This window comes from Capricornis sumatraensis, chromosome 2, assembly GCF_032405125.1.
Source record: "Capricornis sumatraensis isolate serow.1 chromosome 2, serow.2, whole genome shotgun sequence".
NCBI classification, from domain to species: domain Eukaryota; kingdom Metazoa; phylum Chordata; class Mammalia; order Artiodactyla; family Bovidae; genus Capricornis; species Capricornis sumatraensis.
This window is the reverse complement of record NC_091070.1, coordinates 66,132,617-66,158,134: the sequence shown is the minus strand read 5'-3', so window position 1 is coordinate 66,158,134 and position 25,518 is coordinate 66,132,617. Positions and strand designations below refer to the sequence as shown.

Sequence of the window (25,518 nt, the reverse complement as noted above, 5' to 3'; positions counted from 1 at the left end):
AAGCCACCCCTCTGATGGCTGGAGGCACATTCCTATGCCCATCAATGCCTACAGGGCACTCCTCGTCCCACTGACCACCAAGAACGATGATGATGTCGGGGTTCTGCTTCCTCTTCATCCTGCCACTCTCCCCCAGGAGCCCTATGATGGCCCCAAGGAGAGGCAGCTGCAAAGACCACAGACACCTCAATTTACATAAAATTATCTCACTCCATTTTATTTAAGATTTTTCTCCAGTTAGTAAAAGAAAGATGTGTCTCTCTTTATACATATGTACAGGTTCAGTTATAAAAATAGACAGCACATTCAAAGAGAAAAAAGGCTTGGCATTTTTCTGATTCCCTCTAAATAGCATCTGTACACAGGAGTCTGGGTTTGGGCAGGGGAATCTTAATGATTTAAATTAAATGATTCCCCTACCACCCCTACTCAAAAAAAAAGTTTAAAAAATCAATCTATCTAAACTCAATTCTGCGATTTTCAGGTGTGCAAATTAGAGGCGGACCCGCCCAGAAGCACCTGCTCCACCAGGGACATCAGGCTGGGGGTAGGCAGAAACACCTCCCATGTGAACACCACCCCTTTGCCGCTTCTGAAGGGAAGCGAGCTTGGGCTGGCGGGGCCAGGCTGGGAGGTGGGTGCTGAGCCTGCCCTTGCTCCATCCTCTCCATCTCACTCCACCATCCCTTCCTTTCTCAGTGCAATACAGACAGTGCATACAGCCAAGCAGGGGGCCGAAGGGCAAGGGCGGGGAGACTGTGCATTCAGGAGGGGAAAGGGGAGCCTGCAAGAGGGGCAGTGAGGCTGTCCTGCTGATTGAGGTGGCTCCTGGTCTCTTACTGGCTTCTGGGAGTCCCGGGGTGGGAGCTGCGGCTAGTTGCTGGTGGGACCTGAAGGTTCTCTGATGCGAACCATGCAGGGCAGGAGAGGAAATGCTGGGAAAACAACTGCCTCTATGCCTGCTGCCTCTAGCCTTGTGCCATCCTCACAGCCACCATCTTGTCCTGTATTTGCTGCTCTCAGCTGTAACACTCTGGTGAATGGGTCTGGAGACTTGGGTTGCTCAGCTGAGAACGCCAACTACATGATTTCCTCCCTTCCGAGCCCCCCAGGAAATCACAGCCCTAAGAGAAGTCTCCACCATGGAAGGCTCTTCACAGCACTTGTAGAGCCTTTGCAAGGGACATGGCCAGAGCTGAAGAGTGGAATGGGGATGGAGACTATGTGCCTGAGCATTGAGACGGGGTCTCTGTCAGCCCTTCCCCAGTGTGAGGTTTAAGACTTGCCTATAAGGTCCTTTGAGAGGCTGTGGGTCTGATCCCTGTCCTTAGGCCTTTTTCTTACAGGCAACCCCAGAGCATTCCTCTAGAGACATGGATGATCCAAGTGCGCACACCAGCCACCTGCCTGTCTTTCCCTTGCTGCAGCTGGTCCTTGCTGCCCCGTGGCTTGGGATGGAAGATGCTGCACTGGGCAAGCTATCCACAGACCGCCTGCAGGCCAGGGCGTGAGCCCCTGTGTGGCTGAAGGAAGCTGGAGGGCCAGATGGTTACCGTCCTCCCGCGGCGTTGGTGCCTTTGCCCTGTTTGCGGACCAGGGAGTCTGGGGCTAGGCTGCTGGTCAAGTGGAGGCTCTTGGGAGTCCCAGGAAGATTATTTCCTTTGCCTAAAGGGGAGCTCAAGGGAGAAGAGGCGCTTGAAGGTCCAAAGTCAGCAAGGCCAGCAGGCCGAACGAGGGACGTCTGCAGAGGACTGCTGGCAGAGATTCCTGCGGGGAGAGAAAGAGAGGCAAGAAGAGTGTAAGCGCCCATCCCACCTGAACTGCCTCAGCGCCTGACCCTGGTTCCTGGAGTCAGGTCTGGAGGTGAGGTTGTGGGGAACCCCGTACCACTTGTTCCTGTCAACTGTTTTTTCCTGTAAGAGAAAACCAATACCTGCCCAGCCCTCTCCACATTACTACATCTACAGGGAGCAGATGTCACCGAGGCCCTCAAGAGCAGAGCACATGTTACCCGTTGGGAAGCCAAGGCTACAGGAAGAGCTGTGACAGGCACTGATGTGTTTTCTTATACAGGCCGGCTTCCTTCCTGGGACAGCACTTGTGAGCTGCTTCCTTCTTAATTTCAGAAGATGTCCTCTACTCTGCAGTCCATCTGACCAGAGGGCACAAGGCTGCCCACTCTATCCTATGTCTACACATGCAGCTCTTGCGTTGCACACAGCCACACTGCTCTCTAAGACCTACTGCTTTTAAGGAGCTGGTTCAAATCTCCTGTACAGCAACTCTTTCTAACATTCCTAAAAAGGAATTCTACATGCTCGGTAGGCAGACTCGTGAATACTCTCACCCACAGTGGAGCTGTAGGCAATGACCGAATCCCTTGCTTTCCAAGCCCAGTCACCAAGCACTGCCAATGTTTCTTGTGACACTCTGCCTCTTGCTGCCTCTAGAAGAAAGCCTGATGAGTGTCATGTTTTGCCCCATGTGGGGGTGAAACCCTGCCACGGCAGCCTTAGCTGTTGCCAGGACTGCTGTTTCCCAAGGATGTGATGAGCTGGCAAGAAGTTAAGAAACACAGGGCTAGGCTATTATACTTTACAGTTGTTGAACAAAGGAGAAAGGAGGAGAAAGGGGAGGTAAATGAACACTTATTGAGAACTTTCTATTCAATAATGCTTTTACTTGCTGCAACACCCTAAATTTTAAGCATGTGTTCTGAATGGAGAGCAGTGCCTGAACGGCAAGCGCTGCCCTTCTCACCACTCTGACTGCCCATGGTCACACGTCTGACGAGCTTCTGCCCATCAGGTCTTTCCAACCTTGACTCCCACAGGCCCTTTGCAGCACAGTCTGACTGACCTGCTTGGTGACCTCCAATATGCCTAGGTCGTTAAACCCTCTGTCAGCAGTGGAAATCTTTGTCAACCTTCTCTTTCCTTCTGAGTCTGGAAACTTAGTCATCAAGTACATACTTCTTCCTCCTTCTGATCTACTACAATTAAGGTCTTTCCTCTTCTCTGACTCAATGCTAACACACTACCTTCTACTGCCGCTAAACACATTCCAGGCATGGCTTCCTTATCTCATTTTCATTATATATTCAGGTACGGGGTCCATGTGTTATACTCCCATGCACACAGGTGTTGGGTTTTGTGTGTTTTGGCACAGTGTGGTTTGTGGGCTCTTAGTGGGATCTGAACCCAGGCCCTCAGCAGTGACAGCAGAGACCTAACCCCTGGACCACTAGGGAAATCCCTACAACAGGTGTTTAATCCTAAGGTGGTGGCTCACAAAGCTGAAAGTTGCTGAGTTGTGTCCGACTCTTTTCGACCCTGTGGACTATACAGTCCATGAAATTCTTCAGGCCAGAATACTGGAATGGGTAGCCTTTCCCTTTTCCAAGGGATCTTCCCAACCCAGGTCTCCCACATTGCAGGGGGATTCTTTACCAGCTGAGCCAAAAGGGAAGCCCAAGAATATTGGAGTGGGTAGCCTACCCGTTCTCCAGCAGATATTCCCAACCCAGGAATCAAACTGGGGTCTCCTGCATTGCAGGTGGATTCTTTACCAACTAAGCTACTGGGTAACTGTTAACTATACTAGTCTGCACTACAGAAATGTAATTATTAAAATGTGAGTCTGGGGGAAAAAATCAGTTCTCAAAGCAGGAGAAATGTTTAAGCAACATGGTCAAGAAATTCACCTTTTTGTTTTTCAGTTACTTCCACTCTGAAGGCAGCACTACACTAGGTCACAAGAGCACAGGGAGTGTCAGGACCACTTGGTGCAGAGGCGCGCTCCAACACGGGCTCTGGGCCCAGGGGTCCTGCCTGCTCTACCTGGCAGAAAGCTCAGCAGCCCTCCAGCCTGGCCCCAGCCAGAACGGCGCCTCAGTCCCTAGGGCCCCCGCACCTTTAGACACGTTGTACCCGTATGCAGCATAGGCCGCGGCGGAGGCTGCGGCAGCCCCTGCTTTGGCTCCTGCCATGGCGGCAGCACTGCCTGCAGTGGACTTCCGGCTCCGGCCCTTCCCGGCTCCTTTGGCTGTGCTTCCCGAACCTTTAGGGCGGCCTCGGCTTCGGGCTGAATGACCACGTCCTGCGGCTGGCATTTCCTGAATGGAAATCCCTGTGGGAACAAATTGGTCAAGAGGGGAAAGAAAGTCAATTTCTTATCTGTGACGAGAATCTTCTCCTGGACACAGAAGATGGCTTTCGGGGTGTTTTGTTTCAGGACTCCTAGGGAGGTCTATGTCCCAATCTAATGGCTGAGCCACACAGTCACACAGCATTAGTAAGAACTGTGAGTAGCTACAATGGCCTGACATGTCAAGTTGCTCTTCATTCTCTAAGAGTGGCGCCATTGCTCCTGATTTTTTCTTTGAACTGGGTCATTACTAAATGAACTCTGGGGGTATGCTACTCGTGATTCACCTGCACAATCCAATGCTCTCCTGCCTTGGGGAATCGACTTTTACTCCCAAGTTGCAAACCTAGAGGGACTCAAGAAATAGCAGCAACACTGGGCCCCATAGAACAAAGAGCGGAAAGGCCCGGAGAAGTTAACTATAACTAAAAACTAGCCAAAATACGGGTGAAATATGAAGAACAGGAATGGCTAGAAAACAAAGAAGTTCGAAATCTTTATGAAGTTCTTATTTTGTTTTCCTTAAGCCTTCTCGTTCTCCCTTTCACTTGAATAGGCTAGTAAAACAAAGAGACTTCAAATGTTTTCTGCTCTACTCCACTCTTCTTTAAAGGAGGTAGAAAATGCCATTATCTGAGAAGGAACCAGGACCTCGCCCAAGTGGCAGGGACAGCTGCATCACTCACCATTCACAGTGTCTGAGACAGAGCCCGTTATGGAAGCAGGAGAGTTGGTGGCTCGGGACTGAGGGGCTGAGGAGGCAGGGTCATCCACAATGACCAGCATGTCGCTGCTGCTCTCATCGGGGGGAATGGAGCCGGTGTGCAGCTCACTGCTGATGGAGATCTAGAGGCGGAAGGGTCATGATCACCACTCCTCTCAGAGCCTTCAGCCCTCGTGCCTCAGTGAGGACATGCTTCCTAGGCCTCCCCACCATTCCCTCTCCTCGCTGGCATCACTCCTGAGATTCAGACCCCCTACTGTGGCTCTGGAGAAGGCAGTTCGCCTTCATTTGCTTTTCTCCTGATGGATTCCTTGTGGAACCCCCTTTACAAGGCAGGCAAATCCCCAAAAAAGCAAAAGCTACCCAGTAAGGACACAGCCCCCATTGCTGCGATGAAGGCATCACTAATAAAAGGAGCCTCACCTCACTGAAAGGGCTGGGCATGGCTGAGTCCACGCTGATGAAGGAGTCGTCCCCATCCGCAGAGAGATTGGAGTTATCAGCTGAGGGAACAAATGGGATCACCAGGTTCATACCCTCCTTTCTCCTTTTGCCATCCAATTCATCTTCTTTTTTCTTCTGGGAACACACAAATCAAGAAATACAGAAAAAAACATGAGGCTAGGCACTGAGAGAAAAGTAGGGTTGGAGAAGAAAGTGATGACAGATATTTGACTCTTTGTAAACGTCTAAGTTTCACTTTATTCAATTAGCATATTATTAAAAAAGAAAAAAAAAATCCCAAGGAAGGAGGAAAGGAATCACTTAGTACAAGTTTATGCATATTCTACCATAATAATACAGAGCTGAAAGGCCAGTCACACTGAATGGAGCTGCGCCAAACAGAATCCGAACAGGGCGAGGGTCGGTCAGCTTCCAGGGCAGCCTCGCAGCACTTATCAGGCTGAACCAATGCAGCCGCACAAGTGGGAGAGCCCCTGCTCTTAGTTTATTTTTGCACATCTGTTTTTACTCTGCCTTCTTTTTAAATATGCATAAGGGGAATGAAGGTTCTTCTCATACACAAGGAATACTGAAGTGGCTTTTCATTACCTCCTCAATTTACACGAAAATGCTTAAGCACTGAATACTGAGCTACACCAAACAGTGCTAGAGCCAAGTTCAGCAGGGCTTTGTCACGGGTTAGCGACATGGAATCAGAGTGTGCTTAGAAAATTCTGGGAATCACATTCGTCCACTGCACCTAACAGCACTTGTATCTAGATCTATGTTAGGATTAATATGGTATGTCTTCGGGGTGTCCCTGGTGGATCAGATGGTAAAGAATCTGCCTGCAATGTAGGAGACCTGGGTTCGATCCTTGCGTCGGGAAGATCCCCTGAAGAAGGAAATGGCAACCCACTCCAGTATTCTTGCCTGGGAAATCCCATGGACAGAGGAGCCTGCTGGGCTACGGTCCACGGGTTCGCAGAGTCGGACATGACTTAGGGACTAAACAACAATAAAGACTAGGTTATGATAAGGATTACTGGCACATGTGCAGAAACAGCAAGACAGGAAGAAATGGAGGGGAACTACATCCCATGTTGCAGCTAGGCTGGTGGGCTCAAGCAGGAAATGTCAGAAGGGATACAAAAACAAAAACAAAGCAAAAAACAGCTCAGCCCAAATCCTTGGCACGAATTGGAGAAAGATGAATAGCGTGACAGTGATTTAATTTTCCAGTAGTAGATGATACTAGAAGAATTGTGGCAGACAAGCTGGATCTAATGACCTCTTAGGCCCTTTTTAAGATTCTGCAGAATCTAATAATCTAACATTCATCTTACTCACATTTGGACTTAAGCTTTTAAAAAAAGTCCCAGCAAAAGGTTTCTACAATTACATGTGACCACAGACCCATATAATATAATTATGTCTGTGTGGGGAGTACAACCCTACCAAGGCTGCATTTCTCCTGCTCGATAGTCAGTCAGGACAGAACTGTTACATAACACACACAGATGGAGCTGGATACCAACCAGCAACCAAGATGACAAGCCTGTATTCTACAGTCTTTTCTGGAAGGACCACTCAGCACCCGCATCAGCCCCAGTCCACCACCCCAACTTGACATACCTTCTCTGCGTACTTTTCCCGCTTGCGCTTGCGTTCTTTAACTCGGTTGGTTTCCTCCTGCTGGCGTTTCTCTTCTTGCCGAAGTCTCACTATCAAGAAAATTTTAAGATCTAATGAAGCACCTGTGGCAATGTTGATACTTATTCTCTGAAACTAAGGTGGGCTTATTCTTTGATATTATGATTCAAGGTATGACTTCTATCCATTTAAGGCAGGCAGGTAACTGGTGGTTTCCTAACTTGGAGAACGAACAGAGTTCCTTGGGTTCTAAACAGTTTTGGGGTTCAGACCATGATTCAGTCTCATTGTCATGGGCCTTTCCATGCCTTTCCTTTTCCCTTTTCTTTTCAGCCTTTTAATATCTGTGCACTGCACAGATCGAGATGGTTACAGAGTCCTGAAAGGTTTTCAGAAGGCGGTGGCACACGTGAGCACCATAAGAAAGGTGCTTCAGCACATTTTCTGATGTGATGCTGTCCACGCCTGCAGAAGTTTACAAGGTTAAGTCTGAAACCCACTTTTTGGCTTCTCAAAAGCCAGAAATACTGGGAGAAGGGTCTGAATATTACATATGGCAGTGTGCTTTTCCAACTTTTCCATTAATTTCACACAAATATTTCTCTGGACAGAAGTGAGTAAATTCATTACTGCTGAGGAAATCTAGGAGATAGCCTTCCTGTACACATTTATTTGAAGTCGTATTACTCTTAAAATACACCTATTTCCTTATACTCCGTAACATATCCTTGTATGAGCTTTAATACAAAATACTAACCAAAAAAGTGTTTCTCCTCAAACATAGTCTGCCTTTGTCTACCCTTGGGACATAGTCAAGGGCCCTTTCGTTTTCAGATACGTGGAGCCAGAGGAATCATCTCTGTAAGGACAGCGCATTAATAAGAGGTCTAGAGTACGTACATTTCTTTTCCAACTCTTCATCGTCTAGAAGAAGACTAACCACCTCTTTGGGTTTCAAGGTATCTGGTTTGAAGTTTCCACCAGAAATCACCATCCGTTGAATCTAATCCAAAGCAAAAAAAAAAAAATCACCGATAGGCGTCTGTTCCCTTATGGAAAATATCCAAAAAGAAAGAAACATGTTTCTCAATCTGTAATTCTGGTGAGGCCCCTGGATTTCCTATTTTTTTTTTTTCATTCATGTGACAGGCTCACCCAGGTCATTTGTGCCAACAGAAAGGACAATGAGAACGTCTTTGCTTGAAACTGTTGATATCTGTAAGATCCAATTATATTGAATCAAGAAGGAAAAGAACCAAAAATGATAATTTCTTTAGAAACTAGCAAATTAAGCATACAGCTCAGAGGCCGATCACACCGAGAATACTAGGGCAGGAACAAAGGCCATTTCTTCTTCCCATGAACGAGAAACTATGTCAAAAACGAGGGCCACAACTGGGGTCTTCTTCAAATGAATGACAGGAGAATACAGGGTGTAGATACCGTTCCAGAAGAAAAGGAGTGAGGAGTGGCTAAGCCAGTGCACGCTGCTTTTGTACAGACTTCATTTTATCTTCTAGTCACAAGAAGTTTCAGCGCTTTCATGACCAGGGAAAGCCGAGCGTCTGCGTCTCGGTCAGTCACTGTGGCTGAACTACTTTCTCTGCCAGCACAGTGCCTCCTTTGCCTTCTGCTTACCTCGCTCTTCTCCTTGGCTCGCTGCAGAATGCGTTCTTCAATGGTGCCCTTACAGATGAGTCGGTAGACGGTAACCTGCTTTGTCTGCCCCAAGCGGTGGGCCCTGTCCATGGCCTGCTGGTCTACAGTGGGGTTCCAATCGCTATCGTAAAAAATCACCTGTGCAGGCAGGACAAGAATACAGCAAAGACTGAGGCGCTCTCAGGGCAACACCAAGAATTCTGACAGCAACCCATCCATTCATCTATTTCAACAGTTTGATACCAGATTTTTTTCTATGATATAAAGATGAAAGATATCTACTCATAAAACCAAGCCATTCCTTCACCTGCTCTGGGTGAAAGACTCTGAGGGTTAAAAAGAGAGTGGCAACAATATTAACACTTAACATCCAGGGCTTACTATTTGCCAATCATTGCACTAGATGTTTTATGTGTATTAACTCACTTAAATTCCACTACCATATGATTTAGTCACTATTAAAAACCCCTACTTTATATAAATAGATGAGGAAACTGAGACTCAGGGAACTCAAGAGACTTTATCCAAGATCACACAGACTAAATAAGCAGTGGGCCTGGGATATGAAATTCTTCTTTTTAACCCTAAGCCTACCTTGGTAAGAGCCAGGCATGGCTTTCCTGGCATTCTCAGGTTCCCATTAACAGGGTCATTTCCTGTCTCTTGAATTTCAGGCAAGAAATGTTTAAAGGGTTCTCTGGAAGCTACTTCTAGCTTGCTAAACAACAAACACAAAGAACAAAATGTACTCCCTACTCCCCTGACCCATAGGTGATCCTAAAACCAATAGAATCTTGGATCTTCAGTCCTGAAGCTACTATCAACACAGTGGATCTCTTAAAAGAAAGCCAGTTCAAAGTTACCCTCATTGCTCATGTGTCTTCCTCTACGTTCAACCAAGTCACCAAATCTAGCCAGTACTTCTTCAGAAACAAACCCATTCTTTCTATATTCCCACTGTCCTTCTCCTGGACCAGGACCTCACCACCTACATCTGGCTCACTGATGCTTCAGTGGGCTGCCGTCTATGGGGTCGCACAGAGTCAGACATGACTGAAGTGACTTAGCAGCAGCAGCAGCAGCAGCAGGTATATACCAAGACAACTTCACTTTTATTCTTTCCTAATATAAACACACCTCTTCCCTTTTGTCAGATAGTTCTCTGGTATCCCTCACTTATGTTAGTTTGACTGTACCACTTCTTGCTCAAGCTGATTTTCTGACTTAGACCTCCCTGATCTCTCTTGCCTGTAACAATGTTTCCTTTTCCTATTCCTTATGAATTCCTATTAGAAATTACAACGGTCGAAACCTGTTAAGCACTTAAAACAGATGTGCATACATATCTCACTAAATTTTCATAAAAACCTGATATATTTCCTTCACCTCATAAATTAGGAAGACTGGCCTGAGTTCACAGTCTTAATAGTCTCCTTTTAGAAGCTGCACTATTAGCAAAATGTTGTATTGCCTATCCTGGTCCAAGCTCCCACGTAATCACTATTTTCTAAAGGTATCCGATTATTTCATATGTATTATGTATTTTACAAATTTTCCTGCCTAGTGCTATTGGAGGACAGACACCATCCACCAGAACAAAGTAGAATTCTACAAATACTAGTCAATTGATACTAGAATCTCTAAGATGTGATCCAAACTAGAAAAAGCGCTAAAATGTAAGCAAAAGAGTAATTCATCTCTCTTGACACTGTTCCTCTAGATGCTTTTTCCATTGCTTAACACTACTTCCCTGGTGGCTCAGATGGTAAAGCGTCTACCTAGAATGCCGGAGACCCGGTTCAATCCCTGGGTTGGGAAGATCTCCTGGAGAAGGAAATGGCAACCCACTCCAGTATTCTTGCCTGGAAAATCTCATGGACGGAGGAGCCTGGTAGGTTATGGTCCATGGGGTCGCAAAGAGTTGGACATGACTGAGCGACTTATGACTTATGACTAACACTGTTCCTAAGTAATTTATTTTCTCATTTAATAATGGAAGCAATTCTTTTGCCATTTTCTGCAGAACTCACTTGATGTGAGGATGGATAAAAGGCATCAGCATTTTTAATGTTTTTTCCTCTAATAGTAAGAACCCCCACTGGCTCTTTCTTATGGAGCTCCTTTTGTCTTGCTCTCATATGAGGTACAATTCCTCAACTTTTAGTGTAAGTTAGAATCCTTGAGGAAAAAGAAATTACAAACTGCCTGCCAAAGAAAGAAAATCATTATGAAAGCTTATTGTTAAGCCAGTGTCCACAGATCTAGGATCTGGAAGTATACAACGTTTGTCACTTGTTAGAGGAATACAGAAAACCTGACCACAGGACATTTTGGAACTTCAACAGGATAGGCAAAATTCTAGAAAATTCAGTTTAAACTTTCAGGGAGAACAAAGGAAGAGAGGACAGAGTTAATGCAAGTGAGACCTCCAACTGAACCGGGGTGGAGGCAACTGTTTGCCCAACAAACCTAACATGACTGCATATGTGGAAAATGAGAGTTGATGTCACACCCAAAAGACAGTACCTTCAGTAGTCCAAGCCTAAGGCAACGAATAGTTCAGCATGAACTCATAATGGGCAACCCTATATTATGAATCATTTCACAAGTGTTTCCTCCATATTTACATTTTTCCTAGAAGTCTCAGTGGCAACCAAACCTGACTCAACTTGGGTTTTTTTGAGGTCATCAACAGTAAGAAGATTGGAGCCTAAGGAGATAGGTTTGCAATTTAACTTTCAAGTCCCCTCTTTCCCCAATTTAGTAGCTTTTATCATTCAAATGGATTAGAAGAGGTAAAGAACTGGTGAGGAAGAGAGAATAAATTAAGATTCTACTTAGCCCTATCTAATAAGCTGTTGATGTTTAAAAAAAAAAAAATTCTACCTAGAAAAAGATACAGAGAAAAATAATATGAAACATGTATAAGCTAGCAAGTTAAGACAAAAATAAGAGAGATATAAACACCAGATGAGATGTATGGTTATTATCTACCTCAACAATAAAAAATGAACATTGAATCAACAATGACATAAACTCAGGGGAGAAAATGTCCACCAGAGTAGGACAGTTACGACACCCGTCTTTATGGAGCTCAGTGACATTCTAGAGAAAAACAAGCAACAATTAAGAATGCAACAACTGACTTAACTAGGAAAGATCAGAGCCACTCCATTCCCAGCAATGACTAATGGGAAATATATTAATTGTCAGCACTTTTATGAAGTTGTAAACAGCAAGCTGGGAGGGCACTGGGAAGGGGAAGCAAAGGAAGAAGGTGAGAGCTGAGATGTGTGGGATGCTCTTGGCTCTCTAAGTCAAAGACAGAGAGTTTCAGGGGATGAGGGAGTGAAAATGGGAAAACTGAGAGGAACAACTGCAAACAGCTGGACCAACACTTGGAGGGAATAGGGGGAGAATGCGTTAGAAGTTCAGTTCCTTGGGAGGGCTGAAAGCTGTCCCATGGTGTCTCATGGGACATAAGACTTCTCACACTGCTTGCTACTATGGGACAAAAGCTCCTCAATCTCTTTCTACACAAACATTTAAAACAGTCTAACACAAAAACAAAACCAACAGTGCAGTTTATAACAATCCCTTACTAAACAATGTCAAATGCCTACTTTAGGAAGAATACACAAAGAACAAGGCAGAAAGTAAGGGGCAGCTGCCATTAATTTCATGCTAAAATCATGTTTTTATTAAAAGAGTGAGTCAGAGTCTCACTGTTTACAAATACATGTTTATATATGCATTCTCAATCATAAAACATTAAGTTTTTCCTGACAGTTTAGGGTGACTAACCTCTTCCTTGTCCATAAATGGTTCTGGGGATCTTCCAAAGCTAAATAATCTCAGGGCAAAGGAAAAATGCCAGGCAAGTGGTTAAACTTATTGTTTCTCTAATAATACACACAGGGAGTATAACTTGACTCCACACAAACCATTACTTAGCAACTCATTTCAATCGTGTAGTTCCATTTTTTTTTTCCCCTGAGTATTCTAAGAGGTTCTAATCTGTGAGTCCCTTAGCCTTCCCCTCAAAATTAAATGTAAACTATATCAGAATTGGAGACTCAGAATATTCAGAGCCTCTACGTCCCAGGATGTAAAGAGAATACCTATTTCTGCTCCTCTAGTTGTGGGGTTAGGGTTCTTCCTCACCAGCAGGAGTAGTTCACCTGTGAAAGACAAGCTGTGAGAACTAGAAGCATGGGACTTCCCTGGTGGCTCAGTGGATGGGAATCTGCCTGCAATGCAGGGGATACAGCTTCGATCCCTGGTCTGGGAAGATTCCACATGCCATGGAGCAACGAAGCCCATGCACCACAATCACTGAGGCCACGTGCTCAAGAGCCCACATGCTCCAACTACTGAATCTCCACCTAGAGTCCGTGGTCCACAACAAGAGAAGCCTGAGCAAAAAACCCACAACACCAGAAGCATGATGCAGCTCTGCCCCCTCAAACTTGCTTATTTTTTGGTTATTCCAATGAATGACTAGGTGAACCATTCCTTAAGAAACCATAGTTCAAACTTGAGATAGCCAGGCTGAGAAGGGAAAGATAGGTTAATCAAATGAACCAATGCTAGGTCTCCCCAGGTGACCTCATCCAGCCTCACGGCCTTAAACATTACCTATGACCTGGTGACTCCAAAATATATCTTGAGCCTCAATCTTTTTCCTAAAAACTACACTCTACTGCCTGCATGACACGGCTACTTAATGTCTGCTAAGAACCTTGAACTTAATACACCCCAAACCGAACTCTTGAGTTTCTTTCTCAAACCCATTCCTCTGTGCACTTTCCCTTAACCAGTAGCTGGTACCTCCACCATCCTAGTTCCTCACATTGAACACCTTGGACTTCTCCTTGACCCACATGATCCACATCCAGTCTTAGCAGCAAACCTCACTGGCTGTGCCGTCAAAATATTGATACACGCAGATTCCAAATATCTCTCAACACCTCCACTACTTCAATCCTTGCCCAAGTCACCACTGCCTTATGTCTAATTCCTAACTGAACCTCCTGCTTCCACCTTTCTCCCTATGGTCTTCCCCAGTCCACAACCCTTGAAGCCAGAAGCATACATTTTCTCTGTTCAAATCTGTCCAGTAGCCTCTCTCTTCAAAATCCTAACCATGGCCCATGAAGTCCCACACAATCTGCTTCTGTCACTCATTTGACACCACTCTGCCCACCTTCATTCTGTTCCCCCTACTAAAGGCTTCGCTTCATTTCGATTATGCCATGCGTGTTCTCACCTCAGGGCTTTGCACTTATCTCCTTTCCCTGGAATGCTCTTGTTTTAGGCCACATACATGATTGGCTTGCTTTTCTCACTTTCTTCAGATCTTGGTGCAAATGGCACCTTATCAGAGCTTTATCAGTCTATATAAAACAGTAATCCCTGATCATGAATGGGGTTTTGAAAAACAATCAGAAGTTCCCCAGGTGGAAGAAGAGGTGTGCCAAGGAGAAAGACTTATGATGAGGGAGCTGTTTACGTAGGCAGCGCTAGTGGTAAAGAACCCGCCTGCCAATGAAGGAGACACCAGTCGATCCCTGGGTCGGGAAGATCCCCTGGAGAAGGGCATGGCAATCCACTCTAGTACTCTTGCCTGGAGAATCCCATGGAGAGAGGAGTCTGGCGGGCTATAGTCAATGGGGTTGCACAAGAGTAGGACATAACTGAAGTGATTTAGCACGCACATGATACAGTATGGGAGGTTCAGGAATCAAGTCAATCATTGTTTCTGGAATATAAATTATGGAAGGAGCAGTAGTCTGGCAATTAGGCTGGAAAGGGAGATAAAGGCCACAAAGTGAAGGGCCTTGTATGTGTAAAAGAGCTTACACTTTATCTTGTAGATGACAGAGACTCCCTGAAGAGTTTTAAGCAAGGGATTAGCATGGCTGATAAAGAAGGGTATAAACAAATTGAGGAGGTATGGGGCTGGGGAGCTGACAGTGGAGTCCAAAAGATCAGCTAGGAGAAAGTGATCAGTCTTGTACTCACATTAAGAGTAAGACTAATTGGGCCCACTGCTGTCAACTCCTAGGCCACGGTCGGAGGATCCCCTTTAAGCCGGGACAGAACTTAACACTTTGCTGAATTGAATCTGTGTCTGGATCAGTTCCTACGAGCTCAATTTTCTATTTCAAATATTCACTGGCTTTGGCTAGTTGGAGCAAAGCCCGGGATGTGGAGGGGAGTGGGTGGGGGAGCATGGGCATTAGATAAATGTAATAACTGGGACCCACCCACACACTAAACAGTGTTTCAACATCCATCCAAGAACCAAGTTACTTGTCTCCAAATCCTCCAATCTGCACCTGGCCTGCCCCATTAGGCACTGCTTGGTATGAGGGAAGAACCTAGTGTGGCAAGAGACATGCTCGGCATTCTCACCCAAGTACCCATGACTCTCTGAGGATAACTGCAGTTGGCATGTGGAGACCAGGGCAAGAAGCGGGAAGCGGGAGACCCAGAGATAAACTCAGGCTCAGTTTTTTGGGGGGGCTGTGCAGTGACAGAGCACTCTTCCAGGAAAGACTTATCTACCAACCCTGGAGGGGACAAAGGTGCCGGAGAAGAGGCTCCTTCCCCTGGGAAGACCCTGAGAGTTTCCACCCTCTTCCAGCCACGCCTCCAGGACATAGCAATGCTGCACCAGTGCAGGGTTCTGGAGTACCGCCTCCCCATCCATCTCTCTTCCTCCTCTGAGGCTCCCAGGCCCCAGCTCTGGCGCTTCAATCCATATCATGTGTGACTTTTTTTTACCCACCCTGGGAATCCAAAGCCTTCCCTGGACTCCCATCCCCAGCTTTCCCATAGTAGCAGAGCTGAGCACAGAGCCAGGCAGACAAGGCCTAAGGGAAAGGAAGGCTATTTGCAGCCTAGTATAAATAACAAAGTTCTGGACCTGGCTCTCTCATTAGGAGCTACAAGGGCCACAGGATCCCTGAGGGCTATTAATGTGCAGGCACTGGGCACACATGCTTTCTAGGCAACATTTCACAGCTAGAGGAGAAGGAAGGATTATTATATTCATTCTATTGAGGAGGAAACTATGGCTTAGAGCAGTCAAGCAACTGCTTCACGTTCACATAGTGAATAGCAGAGCTGGGATTCAAACCCACGTCTCATTTCTCTAATTTGAAGGAATCTAAAAACTATGGAACCTGCCCTCTACCACCCACAAATTTACAACCAAAGTAATTAATCAGAAAAAAGAAAAAAAAAAAAAGAAAAAGAAAAAGACTATGACTAATTGGGCCAGTATGCGTAAAAACTAGAGCAGAGAACCAAGGGGCAAAGGGAAAGGCAACTTTCTGCTAACATGGCACCAAGTGAGCTACCTCATTAGAGGACTTCCCAGAACAACACTGCCACCACTGACTGCCTTCTCTCAAGATGACTGAGGCTTATGATGTACAGGTAAGTCACAGAATCTACCCAGTAATGCCTCTAGCAGACCTGAGGCCATGGAACCCAGTTCCAAAAAGGTTAACTGGCTGAAGTTTAGATGCTGAGGAAAGTTCAGCTGAGTCCTGTGGCTGAGACTCTACTCGGTGATGTTATGGATTCTGTTTTTCCATACTTGAAGGCAAGCAATTCTACAGTGCAGCAGTTAACAAGGAGAAAGAATGGATAGTCTAGAAGTGGAACCTGGGAAACAGGGGGTCTAGTTCAGATCTACTGCTGTGAATTTATCCAAGCTTCACCTTTGGACTTCATTTCTCCATGACCCTCCAGAGTTTGCATCTTTCTCCTATTTGTAGGGATTCTGATGTTCTGTATTTCACAGAGGTACCACAAAGACCACATTAAATGGTATTTGTAGAGTCATGCCATCTACAAAACAATTTCCCACTTATGCATTTTTATGTCTCAAGGTTACCAAAATTGTTTTTAAATATATATTGTATCTTGGGAATAGTTCTGAGATACAAAAGGAATGTTCTTTTCTTCTCCCATACTTCAGATACTTCAGATGCTGAAGCATCCCTCTAAGGAGAGTAGGCATAAAGGGATAATTTGATGTCTTTTTATTTTTTAAATCACCAATTTCATAGCTCTCCAACCATGTTTAGAAGTTTAGGATATAAAAATATGAGTTTTTCCTATGATGGAATAATACATAAGAGTCATAAAACAACCCTTTCTGATTTGCTCAGTTACAGCTCCTAAAACAAATCTTGTTGGCTGAGTTTCCTAACACAGTCCAGGTGTTTAGAATAGTATCAGACACACAGTATACTTTTACTAAATCTGTGTTGAATGAATGTGTAAGAAACTTCGAATAAGAAAATAGAAAAAAAGTCTAAAAAGGAAAGCTGAAATGTTCCAGGGCAAATGCAACTACTTCTTTTTAACACAACAAGAGGCAAAGAAGTAAAAAGTTTGTGACACAGAATAAAGGATAGTATCAACCAAACAACATATTTACAGTAGAAAAACTACATATCCAGTATATTTTTAACTCGTTACTTACGGTATCTGCGGCAGTCAGATTGATACCCAGTCCTCCAGCTCGTGTACTTAGCAGGAACACAAAAATGTCATTCCTGCAGAAGAGAGAGAGGGAGAGATATTTTAAGAGGAAAAACTGAAAATGAAAACTGGCATGTGGCAAAAGAGAGGGATTTCTGGACAGAGAACAATGTCTAGGCCTAGAAGGTTTCGGTGGTTACCCAGACCTGATCCACGTTTCTCTGACACACTGAAAGGTGTCAACAAAGGTGCTGGGTTGCTAAAACGAAATTATAGCAGTCATCTTCCAATCTGTAGATAAACTTTTGCTGCCCACTAATACTGATTGATAGGCAATATAATTTAAAATATTTGGCAAAAGTAACAGAAAAATATGCCATGGAAGTAGAGACGTCTCTGTAATAGTCAACTGTTTAGCAAGTCCAACTATTCCCAGTTCATACAGTGGGGAAAAATAAGTCAGTATTTCCTGATGTTTCCCCAAAGAATCATGACTTTCAATAATCTGGGAACTAATGATCATAACTCCGAAGGACTCAACTTCATATGAAAAAAGTTAGTCCAGAAAAATGACCAGAGGTCAGGATTAAGACTCAGGTTATGACTTCTAAGTATTCAGTTGAATTTAGGATTAATCCATGAAGACAGGCTAAAATTAAAGCACTTTTCTGATGGATGCCAACATTGCCCTTAACAGAAATGATAAGATATAGTTTTCTCAGTTCCCCTCTATATCCTATATCCTTTTGAAGAAACTGAGGATTATACAAATAAATCAGTAGGTGCGCCTGTCACTCATTCAGGCAGTAAATATTCACTGAATATCTTTTAGGAACAAAGGCCATGACGGATCAGAAAGGATAGACTGACTATAAGGTTTATCTGTGTACACACATGCAATTAGGGGCTCAGTTCAAGCCCAGTTCTTGCAGATAACATGAATATATTCAAGACTATCTTGCATTTTCATGTTTCTGTCACCTGAGGTTATTTTCCAGAACATTTCTACAGGAAAGGGATTGCATTATACTGATGAACAAACTTTACAGCCCTCTAAATCAAGCTGCTGATCCCTTTTCTTCATGACTATAATGAGGAACAAAACCAGAAATTCATTACCAGTGTTATTAAAACTGCAGGTCATACCTATCATTGGTCATGAAATCAGTTTGGCGGGTTTGGTACATATAAGTTACAGAAATAAAATGAACAGGTTAGAAAATATTATATCACAGGTCATAAGCATAAGTATTTTTTCTGATTTTCTGACATGGTAGATATGTATTAAATCTCAGTGTAAGATAAATTTTATTCTGTGGGTTCCAGTTTAAGAGAAAAAACAAACACACTGACATCAGGATGCTCTACATCCCTTGATGCAGTTCTTCCTTGGTAAAGTCACTTGACTGCTAAAGGTCTGTTTCCTGCACTGTAAAATGAGGATGCTCTGAATAAAATAGCTGAAGCGACTTAATGATGACATATCAATGGCAAATATGAATACCAGTGAAGGAACTACCCTGAAGTAAGTATCCTGGCTAAATCCCTAGGCTGGGTAGGTCCTAGTAGAAACCTGTCCATTAATTTGCATTCCATTAAACACAGCTTTCCTAGAGGCAGACATGGGTAACAGATCATGTTTGGAGGTTTCTTGTAGGGCATGATTCCAAAAATACTGAAAGTTGTGCTCATTTATCCTTGAATTTTATCATGAAGCCTAATATTTCATAATTTTATTTATATGTTATCGTCTTTCACAGTTAAATCATAAAGGGCAAACCAAAAAGTTAAAAGGCATCTGCCAGTTTACAAACACATTCTCCCCTAGATACGGGATGATGCAAATGCAAGCTTGATACCTCCTAGCCCATAAGAGAATATTTAACCACAATAATGCTTCAAATAAACACTGATGTAGCTTTCCAGGGCCATACTAATCTCTACAAGATAATCTTCTCTACTTTGGCCTTAAGAAGACTGCTCAATCCCATGCATCTCTCTCTCCTGCTCCGGTGGGTACAGAGGCAGGAGTCGGAAGCTTCTTTCCAACATCTGTGTTAGAGCTGATAGAGTCACCTGACAGCCAGGACTTTTTGTTGATGTGGGCATGGGGTAAAGGGTGGGACAAGGAGAGAGATAGAAGGTAGCTGAGATCTATAAAAAAGAATAGAGGCAGAAATATGGGTCATTTCCATAGTCTGCACAGCCAAAGAGATAAGTCCCCAGATGTGGCAATTCTTCACAAACAGGGACTATATACAGAAAAAAACACTAGAGAAAGGAATCTAGTTAAAAATAAATTAGTAACAAAATTTAGAGACATTAATGGTGAAAAATGCTTTTCTGGGGATGTCATCTATATATCAAGAAGATACCTTTTAGTGATAAGGAGATGGTAAGTAGCAATGTTTGGCTGTACTCAGTGTAATTTCATCATACTCTAATGGAAAAATAAGGATTATGGGAGTCTTAGATTATTAAAAGTCAAAGAAATTAGTGTCCACCCCGGATCACACTGCTGGATCATATGTAAACCAAAACATCTAAAATGAACTGCTGAGAAGTTCCTTTCTACTTAATAAATCTAGCATTGATAATGTAAATTAATGTTTTGGAAGCTGACCAAAAGGAAGAAAATAGAATCCCAGAAGGCAACATGATAGTTCGGGTGCCCTCTATGGGGCTAAAAAGGAATCTCAACTCAGGGTCTCTATTGGAATGGGCCTTAGAGACCAGGCTTCAGGGTGGTCTGTGAAGCAGCCTATGAAATCATGTAGCAAAGACATGCCTAAATCTCACTCTAATTCTTTTTTAGATAAGGCCACCTTGCACCAAAATACTGAAATAGTGCTGGGCATGTAGCTGACTTTGGGAAAGACTTGATGATGACTGGAAAAGAGCTAGAATTAAAGACCCTGGAGCTTTATTTATACTCTCACCAAGAAGGAAAAAATCCACACTATGCTCTTACTTTTGCTCATATTTTCTAGTCACCCGAATAATCAGGTAACGGTGGTGGGGGCGGGGTCCATTTGGGAAATGTCATGGGATAGGAGGAAGGGAAGCAAAGGCCAAGGCACCCCAGAGCAAAGCCCTTGTGAATGGCTCAGTCTAGGATCACGTACTGGTCACATGCTCTGAATGTTGCCCAGTCAGGACATCCTGGCCAAACAGTCTTTAGTCTCAGTCAGACTCTTTCCTGGAAGGACCCCTCATAAATCAATCTTGTATGAAGGGAATGTAAATGGCTTTTTATAGGAGCTCTTGTTTACTCTGGCTGACCTTCGAGCCACAGGGCTTTCCAGTTGAAAATTTTTTACAGTTTTTTCTTTTGATGTCTTTTCATTAATAACAATGAAAATATTTGGCAAGGATGCTTTCTTGTTTTCAAAAACACCTGTCTTTTTCTCTATATTGGGTTAGCCTTTCAAATTTATAAGTTGAGAACTTTGGAGGGACCTGTCTCACAGGCTTCTGATCAGCATAGATACAGTTCAGATTCTATACATGAGAGAGAGATTATTTCCTAGCCATAATCCTAATTCTAATCGTCTAGTCTAGCTCATCATGTAGGAAGGGAAGAAGACTTAAGTCTGTTTTTTCATTTTGCCTATTAGATGCCAAGTGTTAAAATGATTGTTACTCACATTGGTTGAGTCTAAATAAAACTCACTGTTCCCTAAGTAATTCTTAGTTGCAGAATCTGGACACTCAAGTAAGGTTTTCCAGGAAAGTTTAAAAAACAAAGTATTTACTAAGTATATCTAGTATAATTTAATGGTGAAAATACCCTTTTTTTAAAGCTAAGCTACTGGGATTGCCCAAGTAATCACAAATAAGAGATTTTAAAAGTAGTAAAATAGATACATCTACTGATTTTTTTCTCCCATGAAATCCCCAGTTTAGGGAATTGGATCAGCTAGAAGAAAAGTTGTAGCTCTATAACTCAGAAGCCCAAATTGTTTACAGATCAACACATTACAGCTCTGGTTGGTTACTGACATCAGCAGAATTTTCTATAAAGTAATATGAAAATATGTAGTCTTAAACACTCATATCCCTTCACTCAGTAATCTCTCTTCTTTGAATCCATAAGAAGACAATAATCTAAAATGACGACAAAGCTTTATAAACAAAGATATTCAACATTTCAACAACAGAAAGATGGTATATCCAATGTAATGGAATATAGGTCATTAAAAATAATGACTATGATGACTTTTTTGATGATATATGAAGATCTTAATGAAATACTGTTAAGTGGAAGAAATGAGGACACATAATCATCTGTACAACATGGTATCAACATGTAAATATAATTACACACACATATCAGAGCCTAGAGGGATAAACCAAAATGTTAACAGTGATGAGACTGTGGGTATTTTTTACTTTATCAAATAACCCCAAATTTTCCTCAATAGGCATTTTATATAATACAAAATGGCCACAACTGTTACTTGAAAAAAAAAAAGCTTTTCTATAGAGGAGATTCTCAAATGTACAATATCAAACATATTAGTGGGGGAAAAAACCACAAACAGTAGTAGGTGAAAGACCAATGACTTGATGACTTTTCTTCTAACACATATGCCTGGAGAGAATATAGGCACCCCAGGGAAAACAGTCTATAGATCTTATATGTAAGATCCTCATCAGTTGGAGCTCTGAACATTGGACTAAATCAGGAATAGAGAAATGTGTTTCATTTGATTTCAAAATCAAGAAAAAATAAAGATCAGCTGGTAAACTTTTTCTGGGGTGAGGGGAGGCACAAAACAATATGCAGTGCTAGGAAGCACTACTATGCTTATACATGTCCCACTTAAATAATCAATTTACAAACTGGCCAAAAGCTTCTGCTAGGTAACAAACTAAAACAGGTCCAAAGAAGTTCTCCCCCTCCATTGCTGGTCAAACAGCCACCTGAATTCAGAAGCAGTTTCAACTCAGGAGTTATTGGTCTGAGTATGCACTGTAAACTAAAATATCAGGACGCACCCCCTTACCCATGCTGTATTACAAAGGATTGTGCAGTAACAAAAATTCTCAGAGGGCATGCAGGCTATGTTGAATTACAGATCTGTTTTATGTTGAAGTAAAACATGTTTTAAAACTGAAATAAAAGAAATTTTAAAATCATAACCTAAATACAAGTGGCTACATGCTTAATTTTCTTACCAAGAATTCAAAAGCTAAATAGTAACAGATTACACAATTAAAGGCCAAAAATTCAGAACTGTTCTGACTTACAGAACATTAAGACCTAGTCTATTCCTTAGTTCTCAAGGAAAATTAAGGGTTGAGTTCAGGAGACCTGTACAGCCTGGCTTTCTCCTTGGAGAAAGCAGTAACTAGACCCTGCTTATTACAATGAGAACCTGCACTTAGGATAATTATGGCTCTGTAGGCCATCAGCATCCAGCAGGCGGTATTTGAAATTTCACAGGCTTATTATCGGGTAGGACAGGTACTGTAAGTGAGAGCTGCCAGATGAATAGACTGCACACTATTGCAATTTGTCAGAGTGCACTGTACCACTACACTATTAGGGGCAAAGCAGGAAAAAAAGAAGGTATTTTTCTTTAAATTCACACAAAGTAAAACAGGTAAGCAAACAAAATGAAAATCAACTATAAGTCAATACCCAGAGATAGCCACTGTTAACATTTATGAATATAGCCTTGTGGACTTTTTTTTTTTACATACATATTATTCACATAAGAAGGATCCTGGTTCACACTCAGAAATTATTTCTTTTATCGTGCAAAGATACAGGTACTGATTCAGTAAGAAAGACTATTTAGAATACCAAAATTACCAACTATTCATTTCCTCTCTCTCTCACAGCCACCCAGATCTGAACCATCATAAGCAGATGGAGCTATCTCTTAAAATGGCAGGAACTGTATCATGACTGCTTAACAACCTGAGATGTACTGGTATTTCTTTGAAACTCACCGTCTCAACTAGAGGAAAAATCAAATGACAATTTCTGTAATTTCTATTAACATTACCTGGTTTGAAAATCAGCAACCATGTCCCGTCTCTCTGAGATCTTAGATGAGCCATCAAGCCTCATGTAGGTATGCTTCCTGTAAACCATATATTCCTGCCAATCAGAGCAAAAAGATATAATAAGCTTGATGCAAATTACTGCATTCTAATTCTCAGAAGCATCTACCCACCTTATCCATGAAGGGTAAGTCATTCTATCCAGAATGAAGACAAAGCAATCTCAAAAGTACAGGAATTTGATTGTAAATAAGCTTACTATCAGTGTGTAAAAATAGAGGGTACCCTGAAGATTACAACCACTCTCAATTTCAACTTAGACTAATCTTATTCCTGCAGACTTTTGTAGATTTTGTGAAAAAACAAACAAGTGAAACAAAATAAAATCTCTAAACCAAAATGGCTTTTCAGTCACCAACCAGATGCCTCTCACGGCTATGGAATATCTGGTTTTCTTTCAGGAAGTAGCACTCACCCCAGTGGGTTTCTCTCCAGCAAATTTTTGCTGACCAAAGTCCTTGAATTTACAACCCAAGCTCCCTTCTCTCAGCACAGCATGCATTACTGTTAAGGGAGACCTAAGCAACAGGGTAACTTTCCATGGCTGAGTATGTTCTTGGTGTCATCTGTAAGAAGAATTACAACTTTTAAGAACAGAGAAGGTATTTCAAGAGATGCAATGGAGGGAATATATATCCATTCTTGGAAGCTGCAATTCTTCTTACAGATGATGTAATGATTTCCTCTTTCTTTATCCAATCATATAGATTGCATTTCAAGAAGTGCACTCATTGAGGGACTAGTATCAAAAGCTAATATACCTGCCGATTTATAAGAAACACCATGAAACAGTGTTTTTTTTTCAGTTCAAATAAAATTTTTTCCTATTGAAAAAGACTAATCATTTCTACATTTGGGAGCTATATATGCTAAATAACTTTCTGTAGTCAAATGCTCTTTTATTGTAATCCTCTCATTATGCAGCTCTGATACCTGGCTGGGTACTTTAGTATGCAAGGTTGTTATAGTCTGGTATGGTTGGTGTAGTGTATGCAGCAGCACTCTTAAAGCAAGCTGATATGTATGTATTTTTTAGTCTTCTTTTTTTCACTATTTGTTTCTGTCTCCAGGGGATTCTTTAAGGACTTTGGTAATCAAAGAGGGACAGAAAATATTCAGTCAAAGCAAGTTTCACATTCAGCCCATATAGCCCTATGATGGGAATGGGTTAATGGCAAAAGAGTAGCAGAGGATGTTTTGGATAAAGAGGAATTCAGGAAAGAAGATAAAAAATAACAGCATGAGGATGGTCTTTAGAGGCTCACTATACCTGGGCAGCTATTCCATCAGATGTGGCCATCCAGAACAACAAAATATCTAGATTATAGAGAGAAAGCCCACAGATTTGAATTTTAACCAAAAAGTAGACTTCCTGCATAGGCACTCTTTTGCCTTTTGAACCAGAACTTCTGAACTTTAATGACAGCAGTGATGAATGAATCTTCCTGTAGATCTTGCTGTACACATCATTTATATATCAAGGTCAGAACACCACCAGAGATATTAATCCTAGACCATAACCAAACCAACACTGATTACAGACAGCTTGTTACTGAGGCAACGGAACTGAATCTTTCCCATTTGCTGCTTTAAGCCTCTACTCTCTCACCCACGGGAATAGTGGCATTTCAGAAGGCTTAGATGAGTCTAGATCCTATTTCAATAAATAGCTTCAAAACAAGTACATGGACATGGAAACACCAGTTAAAAGCAGAATAGAGGAATAGCTATATTCTCACACTACAGAAAAACATCTAAAAGGCTGAGCTAAAGAGACAACTCAGTATTTCTTTCATTCACAAATTTTGGTTTGTGAGCTAGAAACCCCCAAACTACCTAGTTTGTGAGCTAGGTAGCCCCAAAGCTACCTTAGACATCTCTCTAGAACTCTAGGATTTCCCTGGTGGCTCAGATGGTAAAGCGTCTGCCTACAATGCCGGAGACCCGGGTTCAATCCCTGGGTTGGGAAGATCTCCTGGAGAAAGAAGTGGCAACCCACTCCAGTATTCTTGCCTGAAGAATCCCATGGATGGAGGAGCCTGGTGGGCTATAGTCCACGGGGTCACAAAGAGTGGGACATGACTGAGCGACTTCACTTAGAACTCTAGGCTGTTTGAAAAGATACTTAATTTAATAAAGTATTCATCTGGAAAGAAAAGCCTTATTTTTTCCAAACATTAATTTCAAGAGCTGCTCCATTCTTAGTCTAGTTCTCCTATAATCCTAAAAACAACTAATGATTTAATATAAAATTCCGTTCTTTTAAATAAAAAGATGAATTCTAACAAATGATTTGATAGTAGTCACAGAACTTT

The 25,518-nt window shown here is 42.6% G+C and overlaps 1 protein-coding gene across 1 annotated transcript in view; it reads right to left on the bottom strand.

Annotated features, from left to right (window-relative positions):
• Window positions 1-246: 246 nt before the first annotated feature.
• INO80 (INO80 complex ATPase subunit) overlaps window positions 247-25,518 on the bottom strand; it is a 92,877-nt gene continuing 67,605 nt past the window's right edge. The window contains exons 27-35 of the mRNA XM_068964067.1: window positions 23,146-23,240; window positions 17,130-17,202; window positions 8,606-8,764; window positions 7,868-7,970; window positions 6,950-7,038; window positions 5,294-5,449; window positions 4,833-4,992; window positions 3,913-4,128; window positions 247-1,767 (exon numbers count right to left, since the gene is read on the bottom strand). Coding sequence (XP_068820168.1) covers window positions 1,550-1,767; window positions 3,913-4,128; window positions 4,833-4,992; window positions 5,294-5,449; window positions 6,950-7,038; window positions 7,868-7,970; window positions 8,606-8,764; window positions 17,130-17,202; window positions 23,146-23,240 — 1,269 coding nt within the window. The 3' untranslated portion in view covers window positions 247-1,549. The remainder of the gene's footprint in view (window positions 1,768-3,912; window positions 4,129-4,832; window positions 4,993-5,293; window positions 5,450-6,949; window positions 7,039-7,867; window positions 7,971-8,605; window positions 8,765-17,129; window positions 17,203-23,145; window positions 23,241-25,518) is intronic.